Here is an 18,290-nt window from a genome sequence, read left to right on the forward strand (position 1 = left end):
GCAAAAGTATGTTTTGATGTTACAAATTGTATCCTTCATTAATATCCGAGTATCCACAACTATGTATTGAATATAATATTTTGTTGTGAGAAATTCAGTGTGTCTGTCTGCTTAGGTGCATACATTATACATATGTAATACAAAATCTTCAATTACCTTCAATTTTTTTCTCTTCTATTGTTACTTTTTCTCTATTAATCTGATAGAGTCGTTTATTAAAAACAAAATATCTATCAAAATCTGCTAGATACAAGCCTATCTCTTAATTTTTAATTTATTGAAATAGAACATGTTTTGCTTCTTACTGGGTCTTGAATATTGCGTCATATTTCACTGAAAATAAGACTGATCTTCTTTTGAGGAAAAGCAAATTTTCCGTAGTTACTGTCCACTATTTGGTGCTTGCGACTATCTGGATATATAATGATCTATTTCTAAGCTCTTTAATATTAATTCAAACATAAATTGGTTACTTTAACCAAAATTTTCAGGGTTATACAATATACATAATATTGGCTATTAAAACAACGCCTCTCATTCAAACCTTAATATATTTAAATGAAATTCACATAAATGTGACCTAGAACTTGTTCTGCAATAAAAAGATGACACAAGCTTACTAATGGGACCTTCAATATTGGTCCCCTTGAAATATTTAATAGAAGAAAATTGTGAAATTTATTTGTTAATGACTTAATTTTAAAATAGTTCAATGTTAAATACGAAACGTGCTGTTACAGTGATATTAATATTTATTTATTTTATTTTTATTTAGAATTTCCAACAAAGAAAATTTAAAATTATTGCTTATCGTATTATAACAAAATATGTTTCTTTACTTAAAGGAAATTAAAACAATCATACAAATATATTAAAACGGATAACAATATCATGTTAGCACATTTTAGTTTAATGAAAAAAATTATTTGATAATTTATTGACTAACACCATCGTCCAAAGAATAAATGCAATTAATTTTTCAATTACATGGTCTTACATGTGAATGGAGTAATTACGCAGTTTAATTTAAATTATATTGTAAATGGGTGTCGGAACTTTTTGTATTAAGTAATGTTAAACTGTATTAAATACAACAGTCACTGATCTATACGAATCAAATAACACAAGGGCGATTGACCACAATCGATAGCCATTATTGATCTCAAAATGTTTATTACAATTATTTGTTATTAAATTGAATATCTACCTTATATTTACGAAATCTATATAAATGATAATTTCGATTATGGTTTAATAATTACTACTTACCTTACCTATAAGATATTAAAAAGCGTAATATAAGAACTAGGTAGAGTTTTAAGTTTCAGTCAAATTAAATAATTACGCACAAAATTGTGTTCTAAAGTTCGTTTAGAAAAATTTTGCAACTTGATCGTTATTCGTTATACAATTTAATATGCGTACTTGACTTGTATGTGCTTCATCTGTTTCGATAATTATCTCAACATATAGCTTTTACTTTTTTATATATAAACAAGGAAAATACACATTTATTATAAAAACTCATTCGGTCACGGTAGGAAACATATATTTATATAATTAAGTGTGAAACATCGTTTCCCATATTACGAAATTAAGAACAAGCTGCGTGTCTAGAAACTGTTAAAGTACATACTTATATTAGTATTTCGAGCACGAATGCACAATAAATTTACTGCGTCTGAAATGAATTCACAATAGATTTTAAATATAAAACCTAGATAAAATTATTTAAGTTTTCATTGTATTTAAAATTGAGCTTTTTATATAATTATAAAAAACTTTTTTTTATTTATTTTATAATATATTAATCACTTATATCATTCAGATCAGTAAAAAAACAAGTAGGTATCTACATAATATTAATTATTTGAAATCTCGAAAAAAAAATCCAAAATCAATTCATTTTTTCATCTCATCATTTGCCGTTATTTTTTTTTATAGAATTAAAATATTTGCCAATATTTTTGTTTGTATATATTTTTGTTTCTATTACATTCATAAAATATGTAGAGTTTTTAAGCTTTATTACACTCTAATGACCACTGGCTCTCTCATGTTAACCTCATTTTCTGACCTTTTAGTAAAAATACCATAATATGGTCATTGATCTATGAAGCATCTACAAGAACATAATTCTTAGGACTTTTATACTTTGTGATTATATTGTAATTGATAATTTTTTTAAGTCCAAATTACGTCAAATTTCTTTAATTCGTCATCATCATCATCAACAACAACCCATATAAGTTCCCACTTCGACACGAGCCTCTTCTGAGGGTTTGGAATAAATAAACGCTTTATTGTACACCATTAAAAGACATACAGTAGAGAGGAGAGACATGCACAAATGGCGGCCCTATGGCTGTAGTAGCCATCTCTTCCTGGCCACCAATTGGAATTTCTTCAATTAACAGTAACCAATTATACTTTATCGATGCAAATTAGCACCTTAAGCCATCAAACATAACATAGATTATTCATAACCTGTTTTAATATTTGATGAAGTCGCACGCGCTGTAACGAATTTGAGGAAATTAATGTTACGATACATAGTTACATAATGTGCGCATCTACTAGCGGCCGTTTATAAAATTGCGAACATAGATGTAAATAATATGGACGTACCAAATTATTATAAAATTTTGTATAACGTGTTATGGATATTCCTAAATCACATAGGTAGTAGGTGAAATATATTTAAACGTCTTTACGTTACGTTCCCCTTTGGGAAAGTATATACTTGAACACTTTTTCTTATAATGTTTTGGAAAACAATGTGATATTAATAATCAATGTGAGTTAAAATTGAAGCTTATGCGTATTCCTACGACCTACACACTAATTACAATTTCTCATTTTATTTAAAACTCAAAAAAATCAACTTTACAACATGGAATTTATCTCTATATTTTTTACATTGAAGTGCAATGCGTTCTCTATTCGAAGCCTCATCTAGAACATTCTCTTTATAGTGATATCTAGTGCCGTTTTTTACTTGACGCCACAGTTCCACCCAACGAGGTCAAGTTCACCAGCTACAAGCTCATTTAGATTCATTCGAAACCGCAGTGGAATTAATTCCATGTTCACAGCGTTTTGGAACAAAGCCCCTTTGTTTTTCCTCAACTTCCTCTCGCTTTCACAATATTATCTTAATTTATGAAGATATTATACGTAATATTATGTGAGTGAGAATATAAATAATTTGGATTGAAACTGTGACGTAAAATGATGATGATGATTTACGAATTTCTTGGAAATATAGAGTCATGTGTATTAATTTAAACTATGTCATACCTGCTATATTGATTAGAATTAAGAAATTGAAAAGCTTTAGGTGAGACAGCCGCTAATAAAATGTGAAAAATCGCATAAATTTATTTCTAGAATAATCTAGGCTCGTATAGTGGGTTGTTTCCGGCAAGTACCGCGTTAGTATTTATCAATCGGGTCCAACTTGCACTTCCGCACACTTTCTCTCGATTGCCTCTTCTTGCTTCATTGAATTCAATTTAGTTAATTCTTAGTGCATTTAATATACAAGGGGGGTCCTATTTCCCATTGCAAATGGAGTCCTAGTTTATTAATCATCATAAATAGGTAAAATCGTTATTGGTGTAATCGCTTATGCGGTTACCACTGTGCCAAATATGTGGGCAACAGTTTGACAAAACAAAGATTCAAAAAATAACTATTCCAACCACAAATATTTACAACATCAACATTAACATGAATACTTTTTATGTAATGTACCTTCTAAGTAGAGTCTGGCGCTGAACATACGTTTTCGTCATTTTTTCCACCTACCGAAAAACCACAAAATATGAAGTCCAATTTCTAAAGTAATATTATATTAAATTACTTTATTATCCTCTTTAATAAGCCCTAATTTCTTGTAGGTTTCCACGAAGCGGTCGGGGAAGCGATCGCGCTGTCAGTATCATCACCACGCCATCTCCAGACCCTAGGACTCATCCAACGATCAATAGATGACACAGCTCATGACATAAACTATTTATTCACTCAAGCTATGGACAAGCTTGCTTTTCTACCCTTTGCCCTTGTAATGGACCGCTGGAGGTGGGATGTCTTCAATGGTGAAATACGCAAGGAACAGTATAACTGCCATTGGTGGAGACTAAGGTAATATTTAAGACTATATCTATACTAATATTATAAAGCTGAAGAGTTTGTTTTTTAATTTGTTTAAAGGCGCTAATCTCAGGAACTACTAGTCCGATTTGAAAAATTGTTTCGGTGTTAGATAGCCCATTTATCGAAGAAGGCTCATAGGTTTATCATCACACTAAGACCAACAGGGCTCCGCTCCAGTAGCTAGTTATAGTATATAATGTATAGAATATAAAATTTAAGACGGTATATGTAATACTCGCAAAATCATATCTTCAAAGTATTCCACATATTATGCAAGAAGTGTATCTCTATTTACGTTGTACGTTACATAAAATGCAAATATAATAAGTTGCATCTAAAATGTAGTAGAGTTATTAAACTTAAAATTCATGTATTTATTAGAAAGTCTTGTAGCGATGATTCGTATCACATTTAGTTTATAAATGTTTATTTAGTGTTTGCTCTAATTATTTTAAAATTGTTAAATTATGTCAAGAAATAAAGAAGTTATGACCAATTTGTTAACGAATTGAAATTATCAGAATCAATCATTCTTACGTATATGTAATTAGAAGTTAAACGTCTAGACCGAAACATTAGATAATGTTTATTAACAGTAACGTAACATAATTGCAAATACGTACGCACCGTTGCTCTATGAAATCGCATCGAACTGGTTACTTCTGGGTTCCTTTTGCCATAATATGTCATAATTATTGGCAATATAATACAAATGGCAAATGAAAATCTTGGATCAATCTTGATTACATACACAAATAAATTAGTGGTAAATGGTAAAACTATGATAATATGACGAATTGAATAAATAAATGAGTATAAAATGTCACTATGTGAATACACAATAGAAACTTGCAATTATAGTATCCATAAACATTTGAAGCTTTTCTACCTAATCTAGTTATAGTCTCCAGTAATCATGTTACCATTCGACCTTGACTCCAAGTAACTGCATTGCTCTCGATTCTAAAATGAAAGCAAAAGTCACGGATCACGATAGACATATTAAAGAGATTGGTCACGTGTACTACGCAATATTATTATTAGATATTACCTATTGTCTATAATTTTATTGTTTTATTTCAAAGGCATATTGCATACAGGAATATATTGTAAAAGCTCAAAATAAAACTTTTAAAAAAGCATTAGCGACCTATGAAATATTCGCTTGCAATGTGCTGCAATGCATCATAGGCTTAAGCAACGTAGTACTCTGTTGTTCTTAATTAAAGTTGCAAAAGTTACAGAAATAAAAAGTAATACATGTGCGTAATAACTATTTGTATTTTAGGGAACAATACCAAGGAGTGAAGCCGCCGGTGCTTCGTTCAGAATTGGACTTCGATCCCGGGTCCAAATACCACATCCCAGCCAACATTCCGTATATAAGGTAAGGCTAAACGACATCCTAATAGCTTCAGAAACCTGTCGCTAATCGTAAATATATCCGCGGTTGTAACCACGTTATAACATTAACTTCCTTGTGAGTAAATTTAGTATGTCATATACGTAACTGACCTTAAGCCAATGAACTATGAATCAGGATTTTGAATTATTTGATTAGACATCACTGAAGCTTTTATAGAACAATGACATTAAACTATAAATAAGGTTTGCCAATACTCTGATTACAAGATAAATTAGTGGTCGGTAAAAATGTGTTACTTTTGCTTCCCGTTCAATAAATTCTACAATAAGAAACAGAGGCTGTGTTGGCAATACCTCTTTGGCTGTCACGCAGTTGTATTTTTCTAAGTAACTCTTATGTGGATTAACACAGCTTTATACATGTTACGTAAACTTTTACATAACTTTACCTATCTAGTGCGCGAGTTTCAAAATGACTTCGCAATGAATAATTGTCCGTTAACAACGGTCTACTATTAATATTGAAATAGCTGATTCAAACTAGGTGAAATTAAGACGTGCTATTGGAAAGAAATTTCTCGAATTGCCAACTTCTTGAATTCCATAATATACAATTTGTAAAGTTAATAGTAAAGATATTAATAGCTACATTTCAAATAGGAAATGATATCATTAAATCTTTTTTATGACAGTGTTGAATCACTTAATACATAAACATGTCTACAGTTTTTACTATGCATGAAAGATTAGTTGGCTAACATTTATTTTGAATATTTTGTCTGACTCCAAACTTTACATATTTTGGATATCGTAGATCAAGATATTGGTTTTGAATTAGATTTTAATTGCATGAAGATTATTAAAACGACAATGATTAAACATTATAAATTTATTTATGTAACATCTCATTTAATACTTTCGGTTTATTTACAATACATTCACGTCGTAAAGTAAAAATAAGAAATAAAATACTTAGTCGACAACTAAACACAAAACAACATTTAAAGCTAAAAACAAAGAAGAGATCAGACTATTTAATGATGGTACTCGTGACCACCCTCGTAACTTCCCAGCTGGCCTTCGTGGCTCTCGAAGCCTCCTTCATGGCCACCATAACCTCCCTCTTGAAGCCCACCGCTGAAACCTCCCTCGTGGATGCTACCGCCATAACCACCCTCGTGGCCACCTCCATATCCGCCGTCATTGCCACCTCCGTAACCACCGTCATGGTGCTCCTCGTGGTGCACAATCGGTACTGGGATCTTTACTGGATAAGGAACATGTTTCTCAACGGGGTATGGCACGTGCTTCTCAATATGAACAGGCACTGGCCTGTCAACGGGCACATGTACTGGAATGGGCACTTTCTTCTCTACTGGGTAGGGAACAACTTTTTCTACAGGGTATGGCGCTGGAACATGAACCTTCACGGGGTAGGGCACTGGCTTTTCAACGTGGACTGGCACTGGGTTGTCAACGTGTACTTTCACTGGGTAGGGCACTGGTTTTTCTACGGGGTAAGGTACTGGCTTCTCAACTGGCACGGGTACGGGCTTCTCTACATGGACGGGCACTGGGCGATCGTAAGGCACTTTGACTGGGTAGTGGATGGTCTTCTCAACTGGGTAAGGCACGTGAACTTTGACTGGCACCTTCACTGGGAAGTGTACGGTTTTCTCTACGGGGTATGGGTGAGGCACGTGCACGTGAACGGGTACAGGTACGTGTTTCTCCACTGGGTACGGAACGTGCTCGTAGACTTTAACGGGGACGGGTCTGTCAACGTGCACCTTTACGGGTACGGGCACTTCCTTCTCCACGGGGTATGGCTTGGGAATGTATTCAGGTACTTTGATGGTCTCCTTCACCGGGTAGTGAACGGTCTTGTAGACTGGGTACGGGTGAGGCACTGGCACTTTCACCGGGTAGGGGACGTGTTTCTCTACTGGCACTGGAATGTGTTTCTCGACCGGGTAAGGCACGGCCACATTCTTGACAACTGTGATTGTCTTCTCGTGTTCCTCATGGCCGATGTGTCCCACACCTCCTTCGAAGCCACCGAAGTCGCCTCCGAAGCTTCCATGGCCACCGTAGCTTCCGTAGCTTCCGTAACCACCGCCATATCCGTGGTCGCCGTAGAAATCAGATAATCCTCTTTTATCTTGTTTTTTGTTATCTTCAATCTTGGTCGGTTCAGCCTTTGAATCCTTCTCCGCCTTTTCCTCTGCCGTGGCCAGGCTAATAGCCACGGCCAAGATGAAGGTAGACCTCTGAAAAATTAAGGAATAATATTAACTGTATTATTATATATCCAGAATGAATGTTAAATCACAAGCATACGAGATTGTTGTTTGTATTTTTGTTTTATTAATTTCTGTGATATTTTTCTAGTTATGATTTATATTAATTAAATTTAACCAACCAGTAGCCTCATTGTCGCTTTGCTTGCTATCAGCGAAGGCTGCACAGGAGTGTGCTGTGAGGTTCTCTGTTCTTGGTTTTATACCGAGTGCAAGTTATTTCGTAGATCAATGAAGTAAACACTTTCGCTCGTACACATACTCAAACAACGCGTCTATGTGTGCGTGTGACGTTTTTTTTATTTGGATGAGTCTATTTTTTAATATAAATATACCTAACAGTTTATTTTACATTTTTCATCAAAAATTACATATAATTATATGAACATATTATATTATGATCTAGGTTTTTTATCAAAATATTAATTCCTAGATATAATAATATAAACAACTATTACAGTTTAATATTATAACACAACAAATAAAGTTGTTATCTGATGATCTGATTTTTCATTCATTCAATAATTTATAACTTAAATATACCTTAGTACGATTATAACAATAGAAGTAAGATCAAAAGATAATTTTAAAAGTTTTCAATTCTGTTATCCCAATGATTCATCAAACTAATTGCGTTTAAAAGCTAAGTGTGTTTTTTTTTAATTTAACTTTAAATATAGTATCGGGATTTATTATTATAAACAAACAATACTATGTTATACATACTTTAGAAACTTACATTTTCTCCTTATTTTGTACTATGTAAATTTTAATTTGCCACAATTATAAAAAAACAATAAACTTTTATGTAATACACATTGTTATAATATTTACATAATAGAAATGAACTAACATACTATAACTGATACGCTGATTAAGATTTGACTTGAAATCAAGAAATATTAAAGGAATAATTATAATAACCATTATTCAATAGGTACATGGTAGATAAGAGCAACTATAGAGCAGTAAAACAAATAATTGTAGCATTACAATCATGTTTTCTAAGCTGTTGTAGTAAAATATGAAATTATTGATTTAGTTAGACAAATTTTATATTTAACTGGCTACTCCTGTTGGTTTTAGCGTGATGCCATATTTAGCGTGATGATAGCGCCTATTATAGCCTTCCTCAATAAATAGACTATATTTTAACAGTGAAATATTTTTTGAAGCAAACAACGAACAAACTTTTTAGCATTATAATTTTAAAGTAGATAGATTAATAATCCAAATTTAACAAGCCTTTTCCTTAGTAATAATCTTCTTACAAACGACTGTGGATAAGGTATTATAAAATTATATTTGCCTCATTTTTATAACTATATACATAACTTAATATTATATTATATAACAACAAAAAATGTGTATGAATTTTTTGCAAGAGCAATATAACGATATGCGGTCAATTAAAGTTAATCTCTTTTATACATTTGTACATTTGCGTATTATCTTTATTATTGTTTTGTAATTATTATTGTCCATACATGTGATAAAAAAGGCACGAAAAAAGCTCAGTTCAGCTCAGCGAAGCTATACTTTTAATATTATAAAGCTGAAGTTTGTTTGTTTGAACGCGCTAATCTCAGGAATTACTGGTACGATTTGAAAAATTATTTCGGTGTTAGATAGCCCATTTATTGAGGAAGGCTGTAGGCTGTATCATCATGCAAAAACCAACAGGAGCGGAGCAATGCAAGTAAAACCGCGGGGCACAGCTGCTAGTTGTCTGTACCTGGGACGAAATGAATGGATGAAATTCCAAACATGTGATAAAAAAGTTGAGAAATCAAAAAAACTCAGTTTTAGCTATAATGTTCCATTTTAGGCTTGTATTTGAGCTAAGTATTTGAGTGCTATATAATTTTATTTGTACATCAACACTTCATAAATTAAACAGCAATCAGTTCATTACTTCAATCAAACATAATTTGTTAGATAATCGTAATAGTCAGATACGATTTACACATCGCGAATGCAATAGTTAACGATTACAGAACATTATATTATACAATGCACATCTCATATTTAATTTGATCTAATTTCAGGTTTAATGAAGTCAATGACATACTAAAATAAACTGACCACAAAGTAATATACAGTAATATACAATATCGTAAACGTATTTTGATACTTGAACATTTAATTTTAATTAAAAAGTAACGATGCCTTTGCTACATTTGATTCTTATCAACAAAACATTTTTGAATGTAGAGCGAAATTATCATACTGAAGCTGTGATATTCTTTATTGTCTTCACTTACAATTTGATAATAAAACATAAACGTTGAAATATAATAGTTACAACTTATATCCAAATTACTAAATCCTACTAATATCTATACATCTATACAAATATTATAAAGAGGAAAGGTTTGATTTTTTGTTTGTTTGTTTGTATGAATTGAATAGGCTCCGAAACTACTTGGCAGATTTGAAAAATTCTTTCACCATTCGAAAGCTACATTATCCACGAGTAACATAGGCTAGGTTTTATCCCTGAAATCCCACGGGAACGGGAACTATGCGGGTTTTTCTTTGAAAACGCGGGCGAAGCCGCGGGCGGATAGCTAGTGTATTATAAATGCAAAAGTTTGTGAGGATGGATGGATGTTTGTTATCCTTCACGCAAATACTAGGTACTCAACCGATTACAATGAAATTTGGTATGTAGGTAGCTGAAAACCCAGAATAAGACATAGGTTACTTTTTATCTCGGAAATCCCACAGGAACAGGGACTATGCAGGTTTTGAAGCCGTGGGCGGAAATCTAGTAGTAAATATTCGTATGATTGCTGTAACAAAAGGAAGCATTTACATAGAAGCAGTAAAACATCTTATCAATGCTCCAGGCAGTATGAATTTCACTTCGAGCAAATTTAAATAATTATGCATCTTGTATAAACTTGATTGAATGTTACAATCAACGCGTTTATTACTTATAGTTTGCCAACAATTTTCCATGTTTTATAATGTAGTTTACATTTCAATTAAATCATAAGTTAATATTTGATACTTTACGTTCAAAAAAAGGTATTTTGTATGGATTACGTTTAAAAAGGTGACGGCATTTCATGCGTTAGTTTACATCGTCATTCATGTTTACAATTGTCTTAATAATTACTCTAATTCTTTCGAGAGCAAGAAAACTAAAGCTGACAATAAAAGCAAACGTTATGTAAGTAATTCCGCATTCAGGGAAACAGCGAATTGTGCGTTTGCGGTATGTGATTATATTGTTTTGTTAAAAAATATTCCTTGTATCTTTCTCTAAACGATTCTTTACTTTTTATCAACTATTCTTGTATTTAATCATATTTTATGCAATTTATCTACGTCTTTACTATATTCGTTTTGTAACTGTTTACAAACTATTCATATCTCCTTGACCAAGAGCAAATGAAATTATTAAGAATGTTATAAATATGCACCATGACACAGACACTATCTTTCGTAACAAAATAAATTAATTATACACATTGATTATGCGATGATCAAGGTCTAAAATAACATTCAGAAATTATTTAGATTTTGTCACGCAATTTGATTGGAACATGTAAAATTATTTATACTCAGTTGATGATACGTATGAGTCACTTTCATAATTAATTAAGTATTCTTTATTTTCGTAAATAAGATAAAAACCATTCTAAGCTTCAAGTTAATGAATACGAACATATCCAACTGAAAAATTCATAATAATAAAAAAATTATACGTATGCTATAATTTTCCAATAAATAATAAGCAGAATTTTTTAGATGAGAGACAAAATATGCATCAACATTCTGAAAATATCTTTAACGGCTTCAAAATATAACTGTGAAATAGAAGATATGTTTTAAATCATAATGAAATCTTCATTCTATGCATAATATTAAATATTATATTATAAACAATCACGCGACATTTTTATATGAAGTAACGTTAACTACGGAATTCCTCAAACTCGGTGCCAAGCATGTGCCAAGATAACAATCTTTACGACGTGTATCTTCTGTGTATTAATTTTTTCGATATTCTGTTATGTACTACTAGCCGTCCGCCCCGGTTTCGCTAGTGGTAGATAATATATAGCCTATATAACACAAGGATCACCTACATAATATTATTATACCTACAACAGTGAAATAATGTTTCAAATCTGATTGGGAGGTTCGAACAAACAAACAACGAAGCTTTACATTTTTAGTATTATTTACATTTTTCTTCTGTGTCCAATAAAATGTTACATTCACAGATTTCAGTTTATTTTTAAGTAATTAAATAAATTTAGATCAAGCTAGTATCTGTTGATTTGAGGAAGTATTAAACTTGTGGATTAATAAAGTCTCAATACATATTAATGTTATTTTCTAAAAATATTTACATAGATAAAAGATGGCGAAAATTATTCAAAAGAAACAAATATCTTTGCTACAGTATGCTCGTATAATATTGAAAATTTTAGCAAAAAAAAAGTAACTAAACCAAATATTTTAAAATCTGGTTAGAAGACTACATTATATTAAAAAAAAGTATAAGATACAAAGTTGCTTCACTACTGACTACGTTATAAACAGATTACAAATTAAGAAAAGCACCATAGTCATTTGCCAAATTGTCTCTACAACGCTCAAACGTTTCATAGAAAATATTCACCTACTCATGTAGCTATTGCTAAAGCTTTTATAGATTATTTCCAAACAGAGACTGTAGTCCAGATATTAACTTTATAGGCTGTAATAAAAGTATATTGTATTTGTATATTGCCAACTAGTACAATACGTTTCTAATATATTAACAGAAACAATTAGTATATTGCTCAATGTTAAAATATTAACCTCGATCAAACGCTTTCCTTGCCCTTGTGTTTCGTATAAAATATTAATTTTTAATTTACATATAAAATTTTATTCATAATGCTCGATTCAAACCACTTATTCACAATATTTTATTCTTTAATTTATAAATAGAATAGACCTCTGTAAATTTAAAATATTTTTTTAAATTATAATTAATATCAAATTACTTACATAAAGTCAAAGATTTCCATTCCTTGAAGTTCTTAATCGTTTTTTTTAGGTTTAAAAATCATATCTTAGTCAAATATTATCTATAAACTAACAATTTCAATATATTTAAATTAGATAGTGAGGTAAATAAATTGTTTCATAAATTTTCCTTCAATATTATCGAGATCACAAATACAATTACGGGGTACTGTCAATTGATACGATACTAGGGACTGGATTTATCTAAAATATGCTTTCTCTTATCTAATACACATTTCATAGATAAATCTACTTCACTGTTGTTATGATATTTTACCAAATATTTTATTGAATGTGTCAAATTTTCAACTATGTCTGGGAAAAGGGTTATAAAAACTTTTCATACTTTAATTAACACAAGAAACATATTATGTGAAAATAAGAGATATCTATATTTTTCACTTACACGTGTATATTCACAACAGGCAGTCTTCTTTAAAAAAATAGATCTTCTTAAATTTAGAACTTTTCGGGTAATTTTTCAGTATAATTGCAAACTAATGTTAGAATTATAGTAAATTATTTTCCATCATTCATCACTTCCTACATTTTATTACATTACTCTGAAATCCAATTGTCGTCGATCAATTCAATTTCTACTCTTAAATAAGTACAATATTGTTACTTATAACATAGTTCCGAAGATAATTGCATCAAAATAGTAGCAAATTGGTTTAAACCATCAATGTCAGAAGTTTTATCTATTAACTAGCTTACCGCCCGCGGCTTCGCCCATTTTGTCTAAAACCTAATAAATTATATACTAAAACCTTCCTTTTGAATCACTCTATCTATTAAAAAAACCGCATCAAAATCCGTTGGGTAGTTTTAAAGATTTAAGCATACAAAGGGATATAGGGACAGAGAAAGCGACTTTGTTTTATACTATGTAAGTGATCCACTCCTATTTTGTGTTGAAAAGTATCCATTAATGTATTGTGTTACTTTAAATGTTATGGTAATAGTAATTATGTAATTTATCGAACTGCAAGATCGAGCCTTACGCGCCGTCTTCCGTTAAATTTAATTGTGCTGAACTAACTATGTAGACTACTGTTATAACCTGAATTATAATAATAGCAGATATAACGTACCTACATTAAATTGTAGGCTGTCCAAATAAGATTGTATTTGTAAATATATTGTGAAAGAAATTTCACTCTTGTCATTGGAAATCTGTAAAATTAAAAGTTAAATGTGTTTTTGCATATATTTCATTAAAATTATCAACTATATTTCCTCGAAAAAGGGGAGGGGATGCATTTATTTAACTTGCATTTTGGACTGGTTTTAAAATTTGGTAGTTGGATAGGTTTATAGATAGAACTAGCGGTCCGCCCCGGCTTCGCCCGTGGTACATATTAACGTTTTCTCTACATAAGAACCATCCTCGTACTTCAAGGAATATAATAAAAAAAGAATTATCGAAATCGGTTCAGCCGTTCTCGAGTTATGGAATTACAACGAAAAGTGGCATTGATTTTTATATATTAGATAAACACGTTTGGTATATAGGTACTATATTATACTGTATGTTAAGTAGAAAAAAACTATAGGTATGCCACGTAGTAAAACGTTCTTTAGCCGCGTTGAATACTTTTTGGTACGGGTAAAATCTGACAATAATATCGTCACCAATATGTTAATGCAATGAAATTGCATTTTTAAATACGTGATAAATTTCTAAGTTATAAGTTTTCACTTTTATCAGCAATTAAATGACTGCTTACTTTTTATTTAAGTCAAGTTATAATTCAAGTTATTAAAGTTAAATAAATATTCTCTTGTTTAACTGAAATGTATAAGGGTAAACTTAAATTCTTTACGTTTCGCTGCACTTCCCATGTTTTTTTCCGCCTTGGTGTAAAATATTAACAGCCATATATCAACGACTGCTAAATGCATAATTACTCACCACAGCTTCCTTCATTATTAAAATGTACTTTAATACGATATTTTACCGTATGCTTATAGTATTTTACCAAACTTGATTGATGTGTGTGTAATCAATCATATTTTTTAGTTTCAATATGACAAAACGGTTGACTAAAAGATTGTTTGAGAGACAGTTGTTTGCTGCTCCGCTCCTAATTATCTAAGCATGATGCTTCAGAGCCTATATTCTTCCTCGATAAATGAACTATTCAATACAGAAAGAATTTATCAATTCGACCCAGCAGTTTCTGAGATTAGCGCGTTCAAACAAACATAACCTTCTGCTGAGAGATATTTATATACTCGTTCTATGTGTTACAAATTTTTCATATCGGTCAATTAGAGAAACTCAATTCTATTGTTTCAAAATATCCTCTAGATTACAGCACATTAGTAAATGATACCAACTGTATGATTTATCAGCGCTCTCGACTCTCGTAATCCAGGAAATCGCGTCTCACTATCGTCTAGCTGATATTTATAAGTTTGGTGTTACATTTATACCCTTCTACGTAACTATTTAATAAAATTCTTACTCCTATAGGTGTTACGTTTCAATAAGAATTACATTGACTATAATAGTTTGAAATAGGCTACTTTTTACCGCGGGACATAGGATAGGTTTTATCACGGAAATCCCACGGGAACGGGAACTGTGCGGGTTTTTCTTTGACTGCGCGGGCGAAGCCGCCGGCGGAAAGCTAGTTATCTAATAAGTATGAGGACACAGGTGTTGCTTAGGACCTATGGCTAAAATCTTCTCTTATACAATTTTCATACGACATAATGTACTTATATTATACAGTCACTTAACTGTCACATCTTTTCATTTGATTCCAAAGTAAAGTTATATAAATAAAAAATACTACTTGCAAAATGAATTGTTTCTTAAAAATATATTATCGATATTTAGCATTACATATGAGAAGATCAATCAAATGATTCACGTAACTGATTGCAAGCGGATGTGTTCGTGCACTAAGTAATTATTCAATGTAAAATACGTATCAAAATTATGAAAAAAACTGATCCTATTAATAACATAAACAATTAGACTGAACAGTGAATGATTAAAAGAGCTACATTATGGAACGGCCTCATTGTTTCGTAATTACTGGTAATAATTACGTATTTAAATCGTTCACTGGGTACATGGAAGAAATATTCAAATAATACATTTTAGATCTATAAGAGCTAGCGCGCAAGAGTATCTTTTGTCTCCGCAACTATTTTGTCTCTCCCATCAACTCTATGGGGAGTTGTGTCGCTACGTGCGCGCACTTTCATACTAGCCCATAGAGTTGATGGCAGGGACAAAATAGTTGCGGAGACAAAAGTTGCTCTTGCGCGCTAGCTCTCATTATAAACATAAAAAAGAGTGTACCGAGCTCACTTGTCAGAAATAAAACTTCTTTGGCAAGATTCAAAGATATCAAAATCGTCACCTTACTCCATGTCGTGACGGTATTGTCATGAAGCGACCTTGAAATTTAACTCTTACCGCTTCTACAGACAAGACTCACTTCAAAAATGGTCAAATAAACTAAGAGTTTTGTTTATCTTTAAGCTTCTTAACATATATTTTAACATTATTGTAACAGAGTTACAATTCAAAAATGTACCTACACATAAAAGCATTAATTACTATGATAGTCTTTGTTATACTTAAAATTAGCAAATTGTCTGCTGTACATAAATGAAACGGCACAACTATTACGTTGTTAATTAAATTTAATTGAAATTGTGAACTGCTCGTAATATTGTGTCATTTATATAATAAAAACTCTTTTTTTCTTTCGTGTAATAGCGACATACATACGTTTTTACTTTTTGTAATTTTTATAAAAGAAAGGAAAAGAGAACAATTTTATTATTTACTTTATATATTAGGACTCCATCCACAATCTATTATTGTAAAAAATATATAAAAGTACAATATTTGTTTCCGTATAACAGACACTAACAAAATATGTATTTTATGATCTTTTTATTTTTTCAGGTAAGCTATCCCGAGGAATCAGTAAGTATGTAAAAGCTCTTATTACTACAGGTGCTGCCACACACACGTAGCGGCAATTCTCGGAACTTGTAGCGGTAGAGCCTCTTTTCGTCGTATACATGAAACCTTTCATTTCTTTACACATTTAGTTTTACGTATGTGTAATAATTCCACGCAATACCAGTAGATGGCTCTAGTAAATTGCTTATTGAAAGCCATTTGAATAATGAATTCAACTGTCAATATTTAAAAAAATAATTATCAATTAATGTGACATTAATTTATAATTATGAACTCAAGTCAATATACTCGTATGGACTGTAAGTACCTATTTCTTGTTTCGGTATGTGTTTTACTATAAACATAAATTTTAAAACTTTAGTTTTATAAAAGCTTCAAATGCCTAGTTGCAAATATTGATTAATCCTGTGGAATCTAGAACGGAACCATTAAGAACCTTTATTGTAAGTAAATTCAATGATATTAACCAGAATGTCTATGGGATATAATAACACATAAAAAAACATTAAGATAAAACGAATACTGATTTTGAAATTTATCTCAATTGATTGTTGACAGCGTAATAGTTCCTAGATATAGAAGTAATGTAGCTGTTTAGTCGTGGGAAATGCATTCCGCTATGTACAAACCGGTAACCTACTTGATTGTATGAATCACAAGATACAAATAAGATCGAGAGTAAATGATATCGAAAGTAAACCTGACTGGGCAGTGTTTATGTTCGCTTTTTATTACTTAAAATTTACATAATTTTTACGCATAATATTGTACACAAAACCTTAAAAATAACGTCATCACTTCAGTTCTTTTCAAAGAGGAAACAAAGATATAGGTTTATAATTTGATCGTCAACTTACGTCTTACACGATTAAAGTTTTTTTAATAATCGGTAGAAGAATTAGATAAGGGTTACAAGGTTTATTAAACTGTAGCGTACATCCAGACTTAGGACAAATCTGTTATGTAAAAAAAATCCTGTATCCCATAATACATATTTTCTAAGACATGTATATGACAAAGAAGATGTTAATGTGTTTGCCACAAGTTTTTAGGTCGAGTCAGCTTATTTGTTCCAGTGACATCAACAATACGTACTTAATATTACAATTACAAAATATTTAAATGCTTGTTTTTTATTATATTTTTATTTCAGTCTGTGAACATCAATGTTTAATATTATGTTTGTTTTGATATAAAGTAATTCGTTTGTATCATAGTTATATAGGAAAAGACAGGATTGCTCTACATTGCGTATCGCCTTTCTCAATTTTTCATTACTAATATATCCATTTTGTCATAATTATTTATAATTAATCATTATAATATCCAATATTTTGTATTTAGGAAGCTTATATGTAACTAGCTTTCCACCTGCAGCTTCGCCCGCGCAGTCAAAGAAAAACCCCTAAGTTCCCGTTCCGTGGGATTTCCGGGATAAAACCTATCCAATTTCCCGGGGTAAAAAGTAGCTTATGTCCTTT

The 18,290-nt window shown here is 31.2% G+C and overlaps 2 protein-coding genes across 2 annotated transcripts in view; one reads left to right on the top strand and one right to left on the bottom strand.

The window, feature by feature from the left end:
- Positions 1–18,290, top strand: part of LOC123693399 (angiotensin-converting enzyme) — a 102,646-nt gene that overhangs the window by 19,038 nt on the left and 65,318 nt on the right. The window contains exons 8-9 of the mRNA XM_045638477.1: positions 3,903–4,146; positions 5,447–5,545. Of these exons, the coding sequence (XP_045494433.1) occupies positions 3,903–4,146; positions 5,447–5,545 (343 nt within the window). The remainder of the gene's footprint in view (positions 1–3,902; positions 4,147–5,446; positions 5,546–18,290) is intronic.
- LOC123693401 (pollen-specific leucine-rich repeat extensin-like protein 4) lies at positions 6,398–8,014 on the bottom strand. Its single transcript, XM_045638479.1, has 2 exons — positions 7,946–8,014; positions 6,398–7,793 (listed from the first exon to the last, which is right to left on the bottom strand). The coding sequence occupies exons 1-2, from the start codon at positions 7,955–7,957 to the stop codon at positions 6,558–6,560; spliced, it is 1,248 nt and encodes a 415-aa protein (XP_045494435.1). The 5' UTR covers positions 7,958–8,014; the 3' UTR covers positions 6,398–6,557.

This window comes from Colias croceus, chromosome 7 (genome assembly GCF_905220415.1).
Source record: "Colias croceus chromosome 7, ilColCroc2.1".
Classification (NCBI taxonomy): domain Eukaryota; kingdom Metazoa; phylum Arthropoda; class Insecta; order Lepidoptera; family Pieridae; genus Colias; species Colias croceus.